Source organism: Hyla sarda, chromosome 4, assembly GCF_029499605.1.
Source record: "Hyla sarda isolate aHylSar1 chromosome 4, aHylSar1.hap1, whole genome shotgun sequence".
In the NCBI taxonomy this organism is placed as follows: Eukaryota; Metazoa; Chordata; class Amphibia; order Anura; family Hylidae; genus Hyla; species Hyla sarda.
This window is the reverse complement of record NC_079192.1, coordinates 129,127,076-129,146,366: the sequence shown is the minus strand read 5'-3', so window position 1 is coordinate 129,146,366 and position 19,291 is coordinate 129,127,076. Positions and strand designations below refer to the sequence as shown.

Below are 19,291 nucleotides of genomic sequence, written 5' to 3'. Positions count from 1 at the left end.
AGTCTTGAGACTTTGGCATTTTTTTAAATACAGAAATCTTGGTGTTTTTCACTCATGGAAGTCTATGCGAGTGAAAAAAACGCAATTAAAAACGCCATGTGGGTATTAATATTGAGGTTTTTACGGGTGGCTTTTATTCTTTTTTTTTTTTTTTTACTTTAGCGATCTAAAAAGGGATGGAGTTAGTTTTTTTAAATAAAATTTTGTAGGTTACCATTTAAAAAAAAATGATGCAGTAGGGATGGAAAAAATTGTAGGGAACAAATTTTATCTTTTTTATTAAAAAAATTAAAATTTCTATCAGGGAATGATATCGTTAAATATTAATTTAATAAAAAAAATGTTTTTGTTACAATACAATCCATTTTCCACTATATGTCTGTCCTTTATTGTGGTACTACTACTACTCCCATCATGGAACAGAGTCTGTTCCATGATGGGACAGATAAAACTAGGTATCACTCTTGAGACCCGTTGCGATCAGAATTGATATTCACATCATTTATTAGTATTTGCCCCTGAGAGTCGTAACTGACCAGACTGTGCCAGCCAATCAAGACTCTTAGCGGCAAATATGAATCAGTGATGTGAAGTTCTATTCACATCACTGGCCGGCTGGAGAACATAGCAGAGATGCGACCAATACAGTTTCTCTGGATTATATATTATGATCGCAACGGGTTTCAATACACTGTATTGTTTAGAAAGCAAATTATGAAAAGGCAAAAAATATATTACTGTATTTTACAGCGTATAAGACGACTGGGCCTATAAGAGGACCCCCAACTTTTACAGTTAAAATAAAGAGTTTGGGTTATACTCGCGGTATAAGACTACCTCTCTACTGCGATGTACGGTACCTTACCAGTGATTGGCTGGTTGTTGTATACAAAGCCTTCTTGGATTGGTCAGCTCTTCCTGCCTGCCCAGCCCTCCCGGTCTCCAAGACTATCAGAGAAGTACATGCCTCTTTCACCCATCTGTCCAGTCCTTGTACCTCCTTCCTTGCCTCTCAGATCTCACACATGCGCCACCCTTGTATCCCATTACCGTACCTCCTTCTCCGCCTCTCTGATCTCGCAAATGCAGACTAAGACCAAGCGTTTTTCTGTTTTTTCACTTTCGTTTTTTCCTCCTTACCTTTTAAAAATCAAAACCCTTTCAATTTTGCACCTAAAAAGCCATATGAGGGCTTTGAATTTTTTTTTGTGCCACCAATTCTACTTTGTAATTAAATAAGTCATTTTACCCAAAAATCTACGGCGAAATGGAAAAAAAATAATAATTGTATGACAAAATTGAAAAAAAAACAAAAACGCCATTTTGCCAATTTTGGGGGCTTCCGTTTCTATTCAGTACATTTGTCTGTAAAAATGACACTTTATCTTTATTCTGTAGGTCCATACAATTAAATTGATACCCTACTTATATACCGCATATACTCGAGTATAAGCCGAGTTTTTCAGCACAATTTTTCGTGCTGAAAATGCCCCCCCTCGGCTTATACTTAAGTGAACTCTCCGCCTGTCAATCCCTTCATCAGTGGTCTTCAATCTGTGGACCTCCAGATGTTGCAAAACTACAACTCCCAGCAAGCCCAGACAGCCATCGGCTGTCCGGGCATGCTGAGTGTTGTAGTTTTGAAACCTCTGGAGGTCCGCAGGTTGAAGACTGCTGTGGCCTTCATCATCATCCACCCCCCTCCAACCTTTTGTTTTGTACTCACCTCCCCTCGGCGGGAAGTTAGGGTGAGCTGGTCCGGGCCATCTATGCTGCAGGGACTTTCCGGTGGGGAGGATTAGTCATTGCAGGCTGTCCATTTTCACCAGGGGGGCCTCTTCTCCGCGCTTTGGGCCCGGCCCCGGAGTAGTGACGCTGCCTTGACGACAACGCACAGGGACGTTCATGCGTAATGTCCCTGTGCGTTGTCGGCAAGGCAACGTCACTAGTCCGGGCCCGAAGCACGGAGAAGAGGCCCCCCCCCGGTGAAAATGGACAGCCTGCAACGACTAACCATCCCCACCGGACGGTCTCTGCAGCATAGATGGCCCGGACCAGCTCACCCTAACTTCCCACTGAGGGGAGGTGAGTACAAAACAAAAAAGGGGGGGGGGCTGGATGATGACGAAAGCCGCAGTGGTCTTCAACCTGCGGACCTCCGGAGGTTTCAAAACTACAACTCCCAGCATGCCTGGACAGCCGATGGCTGTCTGGGCATGCTGGGAGTTGTTGTTATTTTGCAACATCTGGAGGTCCACAGGTTGAAGACCACTGATGAAGGGATTGACAGGCGGTGATGAAGGGGGGATGATGACGGGGGTCTGGATGATTACATGGGGGGATGATGTATTTCCCACCCTAGGCTTATAGTCGAGTCAATAACTTTTCCTGGGTTCTTTGGGGTAAAATTAGGGGCCTAGGATTATAATCTGGTCGGTTTATACTCGAGTATATACGGTAGGTTTGATTTTGTCGTACTTCTGTAAAAAATCATAACTACATGCACGAAAATTAATACATTTAAAATTGTCCTCTTCTGACCCCTATAACTTTTTTATTTTTTTGCGTACAGGGCTGTATGAGGACTCATATTTTGCATCACGATCTGAAGTTTTTATCACTACCATATTTGTTTTGATCGGACTTTCTGATTGCTTTTTATTCATTTTTTTATGGTATAAAAATTTACCAAAAATACGCTATTTTGGAATTTGGAAGTTTTTTGGGGCGCGTACGCCATTGACCGTGCGGTTTAATTAACAATATATTTTTATAGTTTGGACATTTACGCACGTGGCGATACCACATATGTTTATTTTTTATTATTTTTACATATTTTAATATGGAATTTGGGCAAAAGGGGGTGATTTAAACTTTTAATAAGGAAGGGACTCTTAGGAGGAATCATTTGATTCCTCATACAGATCAATATGGTGCCAAAGAACCACACTGATCTGGGTGATCTGTGCTCAATTGATAAAGCCTGGTCCTGCCAGGCTTTATCATTCTCAGGGCAGGAATCGGCAGGACCTAGAAGGAGAGGTAAGCCCTCAGGCTACCTCAGCAGTGGATCGCCACCTTTAGGCGATCTAAAGGGTCAATAGCCGGCTGCGGCGATTGCCGCATGTTGGCTATAAACGCTGTGCAGACCGGTATGACACGGGCTCGAGTCGGGAGAGCGCGCCATATCTGGACATGCCGATCAGTGCTAGGCAGCACTGTAGCTGCATAAACACGAGCCCACTGCGGAGCTTCGGCATTGCAAGGTGTCCGGGACAGAGTCACTGCGAGAAGCGTGGCCATGCAAATGTGTATATATATATATATAAGGTACCCTGCAGCACCCGCCCAATAACACCATACCGGCATATAAGACGACCTCCGACTTTGGAGAAGATTTTCCGGGGTTTAAAAATCGTCTTATACGCCGGAAAAAACGGTAATAAAAAATGAAACTAAAAATTGGAAGAAAATATTTGATTTAAAAATCACATTGACCCCTTTGCCATTTGTTTTATTACCGGCTACATTTCCACGTCCCTGCATTTATCCCCCAGTTAAATCATTCCCTGATTAAAAAAAATATTTTTTTTTTTTTATTGTTAAAAATTTCCTTTGGATAGGGGATAAGATGTCTTAGCGCCGGAGTTCCCCTTTAAAGAATGCCTCCATAATATAATTTTTTCTATGAACTCAAAAGAACAGAATATATGCTTCCTTATGAAATTGAAGGTGTAAGGAGGTTCAGTACAACCTCCTAGACTACCATGGGTGCATGTAACAGCTGTAAGGAGCTGTATTATGGCTGTGTGCTTGTGGCCTTTTGATAACAGTGTTATATGTCCTTACTCAGATATCTAAACAAAGTGCTTTACTTTATTCTGTAATGTCAACATTGGTTTACTGCTATTTGGACATATCAGTTAACTGATGATATATAGGCATTTCCCTGATACGAACCTCAAGCAGATTTATTACATTCTCTTTTGACCACTATTTGTAACCTCTATAAAAGGCATGTGGTATTCATCATCGGCATGAGGAATAGCATACGCTGAGACAAATATGATGCTCATTCTGTTGGGTGGATGGATTGTTTTGGCTGAATTGTGTCCTTGTATTGATGAGGCTTGTCACTATGGATAGAAATGTTTTTTCCTACTTTGGGTTAGGTGAGAAGGCTATATGTGTCATTTTTTTGAAAGCAATGAAAAATGTCAGCATCCGAGATTAAAACTCAACACACAATACTGCATTAATTTATCTGACAACAGGAGTTCTTCAATAACACAATATATCATTTAGTGTGTTGTAATAGCACTGTTTATTTAACAACATTATAGTGCTTTGTAATACATTAGCCTTAGATTTCCTATTAGGTTTATTGTGTATAAATTTTTTCACATATAGTGTAAACATATACTATGGAACTAGCCTTAAAATTTATATCAAAAAATTTTGGAAGATTGTGCTACTTGTTTGGCTGCAGATTTCATCCATTGCACTGAAATACATTAAATCCATAGCAGCAATTCCCAGAAGATAGGACATGCTGAATGCCATGAGCTGCAGGTCCTTTACAGTGAATGAGGCTGGCTAAAATTCCATTCACTGGCATTATACTGTGTCTATACAGTGCCTTGCATATTTTTCCCATTTTGTTTCTTTTACAAACTGGAATTCGAAGGGATTTTAATAGACTTTTACCATTTGATCCGCACAATGTGCCTAGTACTTTGAAATTGCAAAATACCTTAATATTTGGCCCTGCTTCTTGGCAAAAAAAAGTTGAGGAACAATCTGATTGGATTGGACCGTCTGTAAACAGCAATTTTCAAGTCTTGCCATAGATTCTCAAATTAGGTCTGGGCTTCGATTGGGCCATTTTAGGACATTGACATGCTATGATCTAAACCCTCCCATCGCAGCTCTGGCTGTATGTTTGGGGGTCATTGGGGGAGATTTATCAAAGTCTGTGCATAGGAAAAGTTTCCCAGTTGCTCATGGCAACCAATCAGATTGCTACTTTCATTTTTAACAAGGCCTCTGCAAAATGAAAGAAGCAATCTGATTGGTTGCTAGGGGCAACTCAGCAACTTTTCCTCTGCAATGGTATTGATAAATCTCCCCCATTGTCCTGCTGAAAGATAAACCTCCATCCCAGTCTCAAGTCTTTTGCAGATGGGATCAGATTTTTTCAAGAATTGCCCTGTATTTGGTTCCATCCATATTTCCATTGATTCTGACCAGTTTCCCTGTACCTGCTGACTATAAGCATCTCCACAGTGTGCTGCTACAACTACAGTGGTCCCTCAACATACGATAGTAATCCATTCCAAATGAACCATCGTTTGTTGAAACCATCGTATGTTGAGGGATACTCACCTGTCCCAGCCGCTCTGGACCTTTACCGCTCGTCACTGCTGCCCTGGATGTCGCCCTCCATCGCTGTGGCCGCGTCCCCGTCGCTCCGGATGTCTCTGCTTCTCCGGGATCGTCGCTCTGATGTCGCCGCCATCACGTCACTACGCACGCCGCTCCAATTGGATGATGGGACGGCGTGCGTGGCGACGTGATGACGACGATGGAGAGCGCCGGCGATGCAGGGGATAGTGAAGAGGAGCTCCGGAGCCCCGAGGACAGGTAGGAGACCATCACCGGAGCACATGGGGGAACCGTAAACGGCTATCTGGTGGTAGCTGAAGCAGCTGAGATGGCCCTGACATACAAAAGCATCATATGTTGATGCTGCCTTCAACATGCGATGGCCTCTGAGAGGCCATCGCATGTTGAAATTATCGTATGTCGGGGCCATCATAGGTCAGGGGGTCACTGTACTATGTGTCACTGTGGGGATGGTGTACTCAGGTGATGGGCAGTGTTGGATTTCTTTTGGCTCACTTTGAACAACAGCTTTTTTCTTGCCACTTTTCCATAAAGGCCAGGTTTGGGGAGTACAGTACTAATAGTTATCATGTGGACAGATTCTCCCACCTCAGCAGTTTTCTCCTTGCCCAGTTTGTTGGTATGGGTGGACAGCCTTGTCTTGGCAGGTTTGTGGTTGTGCTTTATTCTTTCCAAAGTTTGGGATATTTATACTTTGTACTTTTCCATCTCTCCTTTATCCCTGACCTGTTTGGTAAACTCCTTGGGGGACATTTATCAAAGCATTTAGTATTAATTTTTTTTTTTTGCTTAAAATTGTCGCAAAAAAGTCGCATGTGCGACTACTCTATTTCTTGTGTGACTTTTTGATTGTGCAGTGCCCTAAGCAGAAAAAAAAAGACACTTGCTTACCAGAGCAAAAAGTGATTTTTGACTTGCAGTGGTCAGAGATTTATCAAGTGTGAAAGTTGCAAAAAAGTTGCATCACATGAAAAAAACTGCAAAATTTACTCCAGCTCAGACACGGAGCAAAAAAAGCAAAAAAAAAAATAAAAATTGCTTACGTGAAAGAAATTTATCAATAGGCTGAAACCAGTTGATAAATAATTCGCACATAAGCCAAAAAAAAGTAAGAAAAAGAAAACTAAAAAAAGGAATACATAAGCAAACATTGATAAATGTCCTCCCTTGTTCTTCATGATCTTCATGATCTTCTTGATCTGCCATTTGTTCAGTAATGCTCTCTAACAAACTACTTACAGATTTGTGCTGAGATTAAATTGCAGACAGGTGACCCTGTTATGTGAATTGCAAATGTGACAATTTGTCACACCAGATGTTTGTTAGGGATTTCACAGTAAAGGAGGTAAATACAAATGCCAGTGTTTCCCAACCCAGGTGCCTCCAGCTGTTGCCAAACTACAACTCCCAGCATGCCCAGACAGCCAAAGGCTGTCTGGGCATGCAGGGAGTTGTAGTTTGGCCACAGCTGGAGGCACCCTGGTTGGAAAACCCTGACATATGCACTTACACACTTTTCCCATTTTTATTTGTGAACAATTTTGGAATCTATCACACCCCCTCCCCCCGTAAATATAATGGACTATTTTGCGTTGGTTTAGTACATAAAATTGCAATGAAATAAATTTAAATCTATAGTTATACTATGACAAAATGTAGAAAAGTTAATGCAAGGTACAGTAGCTTTAGAACCCCTTTCCCACAATCAACAAGTCATTGGCTGGGTTGTCCAAATTAAACAGCCGCTGTAAGGATATGTGCACATGGGTATAAACCACGCCAGGGTGCAAGGCTGCGCCAGGGCACTCTCTTTATTTAAATAATTTCCAAAAACTATGCAGTTTGTCACAAACTCTTCTTTATTTCTTATTTCTTCATTGCAGATCCTAGCTGGTGCTCCATTTGGAACCACTGTCAACAAGAAAATCCCTGATAAGGAAATATCTTCAGCACAGGACTTGAACACCATCTGGTCGCTCGGGGCAAGGCTCTAATCTATATGTTTTAAAGCCATCTATCACTGCATTAGACATGTAGCTTACATGGGGTGGCATCTTCATTAGTTAGCACTGCCATTTTGTTGTATATGTTCTTCATCAGTTCATGGATTCTAAGAATGATCCATAATCAAAGTCTCAAGATGTCATGTGTATGATTAAATTAACTGTTTAAGGGTACGTTCCCACCTGGCGTATACGCAGCGTATTTCACGCTGTGTAAAATTTGCAGCAGTAGCGGGAAATTGTGTGTATGGTGAGCGAGGGATATACAGAGTATTTGCCGCTGCTGCTGCAGTTTTTATGCAGCATGAAATTCGCTGCGTATACGCCAGGTGGGAATGTACCCTATAGAATTCTTGTATTATAAATATTACAGGGAATCTAAATATTTATATATATCCTTGGCTACATCCAGGGACATACATAAAGGGCATAGACTATGTGGTTGTGTTTCTTTTATATGCACATACATTTACTCAAAAAAAAAAATTCTTTATATAAAACTTCAGAAATAAAATATGGCATTGATCTATATTATAGAGAGACAATAGAATATTTACATGGAGACATATAGGAAAAAATCCACCCATGTTAAAGTGTACCTGTCGTCAACAAAAATAATGTAGATAATAACATTATATGTATATTTGTAAGATATATATTGGTTATAAATTGTGTATATTTCTGGGTGAAAAAGTGCTGTCCCTGCAGCTATTGCCTGTGAGGAGTTCAAATACAGGAAGTGAAGGCAGGACAAACAGGGCTCTGTGCAGGCTCCTGGCTTGTCAATCATCCTCATGTGTGAGCCTGTAGCATGTCACAGAGCCTCACTGCACAGAGCCCTGCTTGTTCACCCTCACTTCCTGTTTTTGGACTCCTCATAGAGACACACAGACAATAGCTGCAGGGACAAAAATATACATATTTTTTAACCACTGTATATTACAAATATACATATAATGGTATTATCTATGTTAAATAAAAAGTTTTTGTTGATGACATGTACACTTCAAGTGATGTTTTAAATACCCACTGATGTCTTTCTCAAGCATCTCCTTTGTCTTTTCTTCATAGAGACATAGCTACAGTGTGGCAAAAATGTCTCCCCTGGGAAAAAAAAGTTCTCCCACTTAAAAAGATGAGAAAGGCCTGTAATTTTCATCATAGGTATATCTCAACTGTGAGAGACATAACAAGAAAAAAAGTCCATAAAGTCTCATTGTCTGTTTAAAAAAAAATAAGTATTTGGTCACCTACAAAGAAGCAAGATTTCTGGCTCTCACAGACCTGTAACTTCTTCTTTAAGCGTCTCTTCTGTCCTCCACTCGTTACCTGTATTAATGGTACCTATTTGAACTTGGTAAGAAACACAAAAGAACTAGCCCTCAAAGTCTAAAAATATAAGGCACATGTAATATTGAAACAAGATGAAATTTATTAGTATACAGTATGTATAAAGATGCATATGCTATCGCAACTGACAAGGCCATTGTCAGATAAAATATTCAAAAAACGTCCATGTGTAAAATAAAATCAGAACTTCCTCAATAAAAAATATAAAAAAATAAAGTCATAAGATCTGATACAAAGTCAAGATTGATGGAAAAATGATAAAGTTATAAGATGATAAAGTTCTCCTTGTATGCATTTAATCAGTAACAAGTCCCTACAGCTCGTAGTATAGTAAGATCATATCGCTCACCCGATCTTACGCAGGTCCCGTGATTCTTGCCACCATCTATGTTGAGAACAGCGCGCTGGAGCAGACCAAATACTCACAGTGACATGGAGCGCTGCAGCGCTGGTAACACTGTTCTTTTCCTGTGTTTCTGCAAACCTCCTGGTTCTTGCACGCAGATCCTAGATGCGGTGCAGACCTGGATGTTCTTGGAGGTAGCAGTGGTAATGGATAACGGTGATGAATAGCAGAGGTGGTGGTAGCGATGATGAATAGCGGGGTTCCTGCTGACCTTGGATCCGGGTGGCTTGTGGAAAATGTGAGTAACATGAAAAGGAAGTCACCTGGCATCCTTGTGGTATTATGGCCGATTTCAAACGTGTTTCGGTCCCGCCTTAAGGACCTTCCTCAGTGAAGTTAGCAAGTAAAGAATATTATATGTTTATAGTATAGTACCTGTTTGAATTTGTTATCAGTATGAAAGACACCTGTCCACAACCTCAAACAGTAACACTCCAAACTCCACTATGGCCAAGACCAAAGAACTGTCGATGGACACCAGAAACAAAATTGTAGACCTGCACCAGACTGTGAAGACTGAATCTGCAATAGGCAATGAACTTGGTGTGAAGAAATCAACTGTGGGAGCAATTATTAGAGAGTGGAAGACATACAAGACCACTGATAATCTCCCTTGATCTGGGGCTCCACGCAAGATCTCACACCGTGGTGTCAAAATGATGACAAGAACGGTGAGCAAAAATCCCAAAACCAGACGGGGGACCTAGTGAATGACCTGCAGAGAGCTGGGACCAAAGTAACAAAGGCTACTATCAGTAACACACTACGCCGCCAGGGACTCAAATCATGCAGTGCCAGATGTGTCCCACTGTTAAGCTAGTATATGTCCGGGCCCGTCTGAAGTTTGCTAGAGAGCATTTGGATGATCCAGAAGAGTATTGGAGGAATGTCATATGGTTAGATGAAACCAAAGTAGAACTTTTTGGTAAAAACTCAACTCGTCGTGTTTGGAGGAGAAAGAATGCTGAGTTGCATCCAAAGAACACCATACCTACTGTTAAGCATGGGGGTGGAAACATCATGCTTTGGGGCTGTTTTTCTTCTAAGGGACCAGGACAACTGATCTGTGTAAAGGAAAGAATGAATGGGGACATGAATCGTGAGATTTTGAGTGAAAACCTCCTTCCATCAGCAAGGGCATTGAAGATGAAACGTGGCTGGGTCTTTCAGCATGATAATGATCCTAAACACACCACCCAGGCAACGAAGGAGTGGCTTCATAAGAATAATTTCAAGGTCCTGGAGTGGCGTAACCAGTCTACAGATCTCAGTCCCATAGAAAACCTTTGGAGGGAGTTGAAAGTCCATGTTGCCCAGCGACAGCATCATAACATCACTGCTCTAGAGGAGATCTGCATAGAGGAATGGGCTAAAATACCAGCAACAGTGTGTGAAAACCTTGTGAATAAAATAAATTCTTTAACCTCTTGATGACCAAGGACGTATATTTACGTCCTTGGCCGGCTCCCGCGATATAACGCAGGGTCACGTGGTAACCCCGCATCATATCGGGTCGGTCCCGGCATGTATCTGAAGCCGGGACCCGGGGCTTATAGCGAGCAGCAGCGATCGCGGTGCTGCATGCTACTAACCCTTTAGACGTGGCGTTCAAAGTTGAACGCCGCGTCTAAAATGAAAGTGAAAGCTGCCCGGCTGCTCAGTGGGGCTGATCACACAAGCGGAGGTCCTCTTACCTTCCTCCGGTGTGTCCCTTTGGCGATTGATTGCTCCAAGCCTGAGATGCAGGCTTGAGGAATCGACCGCCGATAACACTGATCACTGCAAAGCTAAGGCTTTGCAGTGAACAGTGCTGGCAATCAGTGTGTGCAGTGTTATAGCCCCCTATGAGAGCTATAACGCTGCAAAAAAAAAAAAGTGTAAAAAAAGTTAATAAATGTGATTTAACCCTTTCCTTAATTAAAGTTCAAATCACCCCTCTTTTCCCATAAAAAAAACACTACGTAAATAAAAATAAATATAAACATATGTGGTATCGCCGCGTGCGTAAATGTCCGAAGTATAAAAATATATCATTAATTAAACTGCACGGTCAATGGCGTATACGCAAAAAAATTCCAAAGTCCAAAATAACATATTTTTGGTCGCTTTTTATATCATGAAAAAATGAATAAAAAGCGATCAAAAAGTCTGATCAATGAAAAATGGTACCGCTAAAAACCTCAGATCACGGTGCAAACAATGAGCCCTCATTCTGCCCCATTCGCAGAAAAATAAAAAAGTTATAGGAGTCAGAAGATGACAATTTTAAAGGTATAAATTTCCGTGCATGTAGTTATGAATTTTTCCAGTACGACAAAATCAAAGTAGGGTATCATTTTAAATGTATGGACCTACAGAATAAAGATCAGGTGTCATTTTTACTGAAAAATTTACTGCATAGAAAGGGAAGCCCCCAAAAGTTACAAATTGCATTTTTTTCTTCAATTTCGTCGCACAATGATTTTTTTTCCGTTTCGCTGTAGGTTTTTGGATAAAATGACTGATGTCACTGCAAAGTAGAATTGGTGGCGCAAAAGATAAGTCATCATATGGATTTTTAGGTGCAAAATTGAAAGGGTTATGATTTTTAAAAGGTGAGGAGGAAAAAACGAAAGTGCAAAAACCGGAAAACCCTGCGTCCTTAAGGGGTTAAAAATCAGACAATGAGATTTTATGGAGTTTTCTTTCTCATTATGTCTCTCATAGTTGAGGTATACCTATGATAAAAACATTACAGGCCTCTCATCTTTTTAGGTTGGAGAACTTGCAAAATTGGTGGCTGACAATACTTTTTCTCGTTCGGCTCCAACCTATGCTGCTGCCACTAGGAGGCTTGACACTAGGCAACAAAAGAAAGTTGTCTCTGAGCTATCAGTTTTTGCTTAGTGTCCGTAGGAGGCAGACACAGGTCTGGAGTTCTCCAGACCAGGTTGTTTATTTTCTTATATTTTAGTTTAGGGACGTGTATTTAGATTTTCTCTCCCTTTTATTTCCTTCTTTTTAGGTGGGGTCTCAGGAGCATAGCGCTCACTATTTCCCCATTTGCAAAGAAGAGGCACAGGCATCGAGTTTTGCACTGTCAACCCCTTCTCACCACTGGTCAGCACTTGGGGTTGTACCTTTTTTTTCAGTTTTTCACATTATTTAGAGGCATTTTTACAGCCCTACTTCTCCTGCGCCTGCGCTATGCGCAAGTGACCGACATATTACTTTCGCTTCGGCCGCCTCCACGCGTGAAGTGACCGGAGCACCATGGGATCTGTTTGCTGTTGGCTGTGCTGCTCGCGCACCTCCAGCAACTTTTTCTCTTCCTAGCCGCACTTCCATTATTGTTCGGAACACAGGGTTTCATGATGGCCGTGACCATCTATTTGCAGCGCTTAGCTCCACCCACTCTCCGCCAGCCGGGGATTCCAGCCCTATAGTATTTAATCGCGCACTGGGGGATTAATTCCCTCCTATGAGACTTCTCTGCAGTCTGCCCGTTGTACGGCTTTTGCCACAGGCAACCTGGTGTCGATTTGTCACTCCATGTGGCTTAAGGCCTGGGACGCCGATGCTGCTTCCAAAAAAATCTCTCACTGAGCTTCCCTTCTCTGGGACCTGACTATTCGGGAAATACCTGGATTAAATTATTTCCGAGGCTACTGGAGGTAAGAATTCCTTATTACCACAGAACAAGTCTCATCGTACCAATTCCCGCAGGAAATCAACCTAATTTCTATTGTTTCGGTCCTTTGGCTCGGGTCTGGCAGCCAGGCAGGTTCCCTCACAGGATAAGAAGGCCCCTTCCTTCAAGGCTCATTCCTCCTGGAAGTTGGATAACCGCTCAGGCCGTTTTACGGCCAAGTCAGGCACCCATAAGCCTCCCTCTGCCTGAAGGGATGCTCCCACCCGAACACTCTTTTTGGCTGAGAGGTCCTCTGTCCCTGTTCCAGGATGTTTGTTCTGCCCACGTGCAGGACTCTTGTGTCTGAGATGTCGTTTCCGACGGCTATCGGATCGAGTTTGCTTCCTTCGCAAAGGATCGCTTTTTTGATCCCGCCCTTCTCGCTCTCCTTCTTTGGCGGTGACCTTTCAGGTCATGCTTCAGACCCTTCTTGCTCAGGGAGTGATCGTCCCAGTTCCTCCCAAGGAGGGGTTCTATTCCAACCTGTTCATCGTTCCCAAGAAAGGGGGCGCCGTCCACCCGATCCTGGATCTGAAGCTCCTCAATCATCTACTCCTGCATCATTTCCGTATGGAGTCTCTCCGTTCTTTGGCAGCATCCATGGATCAAGGGGAGTTTCTTTCCTCGGTGGATATCCAAGATCCCTTACCATCACATCCCCATTTTTCCTGTACATATGCGCAATCTCGGCTTCACAGTTCCGTAGGGCCATTTTCAGTTTGTAGCCCTTCCTTTTGGCTTGGCCATGGCCCCAAGGGCCCACAGGTCCTGGCAGCAGTGATCACCATCCTGTGAGCCCGGGTGTGTATGTGACCCCCTACCTGGACGACCTCCTGGTCAAGGCTCCAACCAGGGCCCAGAATCAAGAGAGTCTCCGTCTCACTCTTCAGACCTTGTCCCGTTTCGGTGGTCAATCAGGACAAGTCCAACCTGATTCCCACCCAGTCTCTGATCTTCTTGGGACCCTAGTTCAACATGGCAACCTCCCAAATTTGGGTTCTGCCAGACAAGCGCCGTGCTCTGTCATCAGGAGTTTGTCTTCTCCGGTGTCCTCTTCCAGTTTCCATTCGGTTCTGCATGTTAGTCCTGGGTCGGATGGTGGCGGCCATGGAAGCCGTTCCCTTCACCCAGTTTCATTGTCGACCTCTTCAAATTTCTCTTATGTCCTGGTGGGACAAGTCTCCGCTATCCCTTGATCACAGAATCATTCTTCCTGTCAGGAATCGCCAGTCCCTCGATCCCCTATTCTTTGACAGGAACTATCCTTTCTGCCCCTCCACTGGCAGGTCATCACGATAGATGCCAGTTTCAGCGGTTGGGGGAGTCTTCAGGGACCGGACAGTCCAGGGCCGTTGGTCCTCCCAGGAAGCTGTCCTCCCCATCAACATCCTGGAACATTGTGCAATTTATCTTTGCCTCCTTCATTGAGAACGCCTTCTCCTGGACCATCCTGTTTGTGTCCAGTCGGACAACTTCACGGCTGTGGCGTATGTCAACTACCAGGGCGGCACTCGCAGTCCTGCAGCGATGGACAAGGTATCCAGGATCCTTCTCTGGGCGGAACTCAGGGTTCCCTCCATCTTGGTGATTCACATTCCAGGAGTGGAAAATTTGTAGGCAGACTTCCTCAGTCGCTCCTCAGCCAACCCCGGAGAGTGTTCTCTTCATCCAGAGGTGTTTGCGGAGGTCTGCAACCTCTGGGGTACTCCAGATGTGGACCTCTTTGCGTCCCACCACAACTATGAAGTTCCTCGTTTTGTTGCGAAGTCCTAAGATCCTCTGGCCCCAGCCGTAGACGCCCTAGTGATTCCTTGGTCGCACTTCATCCTCTATCTCTTCCCTCCTCTTCCTCTCTTTCCCAGGATCCTGAGGAAGCTCAAAACAGAGGGCCTCCCCACCATTCTCGTGGCTCCGGATTGGCCCAGGTGAGCTTGGTACGCCGATGTGGTTCAACTGGTGGATGACGTACCACTGCGATTCCCAGTTCATCAGGGTGCCCTTTGCCACCCCAATTTACAGTAGCTGCATTTGACGGTGTGGCGGTTGAGACCAAGGTTCTGAGGGCCAGGGGGTTCTCTCCCCAAGTGATCCTCACAATGATCAAGGCGCGCAAGCCTTCCTCTTTGAAGATTTATTACAGTACTTGGCGGTCCTACTTTCGATGGTGTTAATCTCACTCCTTCTCCCCAGTTGTGTTCTCCCTCCCATGACTTCTTTCCTTTTTATGGTCTGGGCTGGAACCAAGCTTGGCTCTCAGTTCTCTTAAGGGTCAGGTGTCAGCTCTCTTCATTCTTTCAGCATCCCCTGGCGTCCGATCCTCACATCCGGACTTTTCTGCAGGGTGTTACTCATGCGGCCCCGCCTTACAGATCCCCTACTACCCCTTGGGATCTGAATCTGGTTCTCGGTGCCTTGCAGGGTACTCCCTTTGAACCTCTCCAGGACGTTTCTCTTCATATCCTTTCCTGGAATGTGGCCTTCCTCATTGCGGTCATTTCCATTTGGAGAGTTTTGGAGAAGGCGGCTCTCTTCTGCCTTTCTGCCTACCTGGTTTTACTCCAGGACAAGGTTGTTTTCCATCCGGTCCTGTCCTTTTTGCCTAAGGTGGTCTCCGCCTTTCACCTCAACGAGGAGATCGTCCTCCCGTCCTTTTGTCCAGCTCTGTCCCATCCCAGGCAACGTTTGCTTCATGGTCTTGATGTGGTACGGGCCATTTGGATTTAACTTTTGGTCACCTCCTCCTTTCACCAGTGTGACTCTTTCTTTGTGCTTACGGAGGGTCATTGTAATGGACTTCCTGCTTTGAAAGCGACCATTTCGCGGTGGATCTGTTCTGCCAACTCGGAAGCTTACCGCTGCAAGGGGAAGACTCCTCCCTTCCGGGTCTCAGCTCAATCCACTCATTCCGTCAGGGCTTCCTGGGCTTTCCGCAACAGGGCTTCGGCCTTGAAAATCTGTAAGGTGGCCACCTGGTCGTCTTTGCACACATTTACAAAATTTTACCAGGTGCATACCTTTGCATCTGCTGATGCTGGTTTGGGTCGCAAGGTGTTGCAGGCGGCTGTGGCCCAGCCTTCCACCTGAGTTACTTTTACTGAGTTTTTTCCCACCCCAGCGACTGCTTTGGTATATCCCACGGTTTCTGTGTCCCCCAATGGAGCTGAACGAGAAAAGTAGATTTTTATGCTTACCGTAAAATCTCTTTCTCGGCGGATCCATTGGGGGACACAGGACCCACCAATTTGTTCTGGTGTCCTTGGTTCGGTTACCTGTCTAAGGGTTGTTTCGGTAAATTTTTGTCTGTGGCTTCCTCGGACAGTTATTGTTTTTTCTCTACCTGTTGGTCCTCTCCTACTGCTTTGGGACTAAACTGATAGCTCAGAGTCGGTAGGTAGGGGTATATTCTGCTGGGGGGGGGGCAACTTTCTTTTGTTGCCTAGAGTCAAGCCTCCTAGTGGCAGCAGCATATACCCATGGTCTCTGTGCCCCTAATGGATCCTCCGAGAAAGATTTTATGGTAAGCATAAAAATCTACTTTTTGCCCCACTGTACATGACCCTGGGTGTACCCATGGCATGCAGAAAGAAAATATCCAATGTTGGCTTAATAAAGTAGGTTTCTGTTACAAAGTTGCTCCTTTTTTAGTTTTCTGAATGAACAGCTTTATTTTTTTTAAATTAAAAGTAGCTTTGCATCTTGCCTTGTATACAAGGCTGTATTTACCACAGAGGCAACCCATGCAGCCTTATAACCCCTGGTGGGAGGAAGCACATTCTAGAATGCTGTCATTTCCATTTAAAGAAGTAGTGAGAATCTGTGTTTTTTACAAATGCTGAAATCTACTTAAAGGGGTACTCCGCTGGAAACATATTTTCCCCTATGCAAAGGATAGGGGATAAGATGTCAGATCACAGGTGCCCCGCCGCTAGGGGGCACCCCTGTTATTCTGTGCACAAAGCGAACTATACTCCGTGCCCGATGAATGACGATGCCGTCCGCCACGCCCCCTCCATTAACATTTATGGGAGGAGGCCTGACGGCTATTTGCCAGCCGTCACGCCCCTCTCATAGACATGAATGGAAGGGGCGTAGCATGGCATCACAAACGCGTGTTACAGACACCGCTGCTGCCTGCCCGGAGATCACGGGGGTTCCCAGTGGCGGGACCCCCGTGATCTAACATCTTATCCCCTATCCTTAGGGGATAAGATGTTTCAAACGGAGTACCCCTTTAAGTCATGATGGGGCAACTGGACTTTCTCTGTGGCTTGGTTAGGGCTGTATTTGCTTTGTAAAGGCATTAGCACATAGGGGACGGGGGGGGGGGGGGGGCAAGGTCATTAAAAGCATCACAGAACTAGATATCAGTACAAGAAGGTACAGCAAGGTATTCATAGCTGACTTACAGCACATTGTGCCTGGGCATTTACTATTGCTGTTCCATGTAAATTGTGGTAAAAAAAAAATAAGAGTATGGGGAAATCCATTTCACTCTATTAACGTTGTGCACCAAACATGTGCCAAAATATCCTCTTTTTTTCTTGTCACTTTCAGCTATTTATCTAGACTGTGGGTGTGAATTTCTTTTTTATCCTTCATGTTATTTAATTATATTTTTTGCCCAGTTTTTTGCACCTTTTTCCACTCAATCTTTCAGTTATAAAAGTGGGGCCACATAAATGAAAACATCTTTGTTTGGTCTTTTGGGCGCACTTTGAACAGAAATTTTATATGAAAATGGAAAAAGTTTACACGAATTGGCGATAAATGAGGACCTGTAGATTGTAGAACTGTGGAATTTTGTAAACTATTGTAAAGCTGAGGTTATTTATAGTTGGAAAATTAAGGGATGACAGTGTACAATAACATGGCATACAGTATATAGTATACTCTGACAGGTTCATAGAATAATATGTTATTTCGACTTCATATAAACATAAGGTCATCATTACAATAAGGACAATAAATGTCAGTTGTCTAAAGGGGTTTTCCCAAAGTTGACATTTATCACTTATGTACGGGATAGATGAGAAATACATCATCGATTGGGGCTTTGTCCTGGTGATGCCCCAGGAGGACTAGAACAGAAGTCTTAAGTCTCCCATTCCTCCTCACCACACAACAACCATAAAGGGGAGTTTGAATAAAGTGATATTTGAGCATGTACCCTGTTATTCTCTTTAATGCATATAGTGTGGATGGATACAGCCCCCAAAATGTTGACTGTGGGAAAAATTTTAATTGCTTGAAAATAAAATGAAAATACTTGTTTAACATTTGTCTATTTTCATAGGGTTATCTCCAATACTCTGTGTTATTTTATGGCTACTATGGACGGGAACGGAAAATAGGACGAGCTGGATACCGTCTGCCATTGGCATATTTTCTTGTCGGAATGGCAGTCTTTGCATACAGTTTCATCATACTGCTAAGAAAGTAATTTGCTATTATATATATTATACCGGTATGATATTATGTATGTCCTGATGGTCCATAGAAAAAAGATCTAATAGAACGGGATAAGACCAAAGCTACATTTGATAGCAGCATGTAATGCATGGATAGGTGGCACAGCACCTTACGTTCAGCCATGGAATGCTCTTTAGATAGCAAATAATGTTCATGTAAAACATATTTACAAATTCTTAGAAAGACAATGATATCAAATGACTATTTGAAAGTATATAAAGCATAATGCTATATGACATAAAAAACATAGAAAATATGCTTTCTTCTCTGTATGTTTTTCAAAAGTAACACCAGAGAATGGCAGTCAATACAGCTTATAGAGGGACTGTTATCTAATTTTCTATATTTGCCTATACATTCCTACATTTGTAGGCTGATTTGCAGTTTATTTAAGGGTACTTTCACACATACAGGATCCTGTGCAGATTTGATGCGCAGTATTTGTAACTGCAGATTAGAAACTGTGCTCAGTCATTTAGTTTACATTGAAATCTGCAGCAGAAAATCCTGTGCATCAAATCTGCATGCGTGTTAATGTACCCTAAATGTAGATTTATTTGTGTTTTTGTTTTTCTTTTCCATATTCTTTTTAGTGTAAAGAAAAAATAAAATAAAAAAAATAATAAAGCTAGCTGCAACTAATAAGGTGAAGATAAATCACTGACACAGCAGCATCGCCATAACACTAACATAGTTCTGCATATTTCCAAACTGAAAACATATAATTCTTACTCACGTACTGTAAATATGCACCATGAAATCCATTTACTAGTCTTGTCTAGTCTTATATTTCTGAATAGCTGCATTAAAACAATCTTTTATGATCTTCTTAGAATGGCAAAGAATTCAAGGCTCAGCTTGGCAAGTGCATCAGATGAAAACTACACATTTTGCTGGAGAATCTTCTGTGCATGGGATTATCTCATTGGGAATCCAGAAGCTGCCGAGAGCAAATCTGCTGCCATAGTTAATAGTATTAGAGTAAGT

General features: G+C 43.0%; 1 protein-coding gene across 1 annotated transcript in view; it reads left to right on the top strand.

Annotated features, from left to right (window-relative positions):
• Positions 1-19,291, top strand: part of TMC3 (transmembrane channel like 3) — a 109,962-nt gene that overhangs the window by 54,401 nt on the left and 36,270 nt on the right. Inside the window, exons 6-8 of the mRNA XM_056569816.1 lie at positions 7,290-7,388; positions 18,129-18,271; positions 19,138-19,285. Of these exons, the coding sequence (XP_056425791.1) occupies positions 7,290-7,388; positions 18,129-18,271; positions 19,138-19,285 (390 nt within the window). The remainder of the gene's footprint in view (positions 1-7,289; positions 7,389-18,128; positions 18,272-19,137; positions 19,286-19,291) is intronic.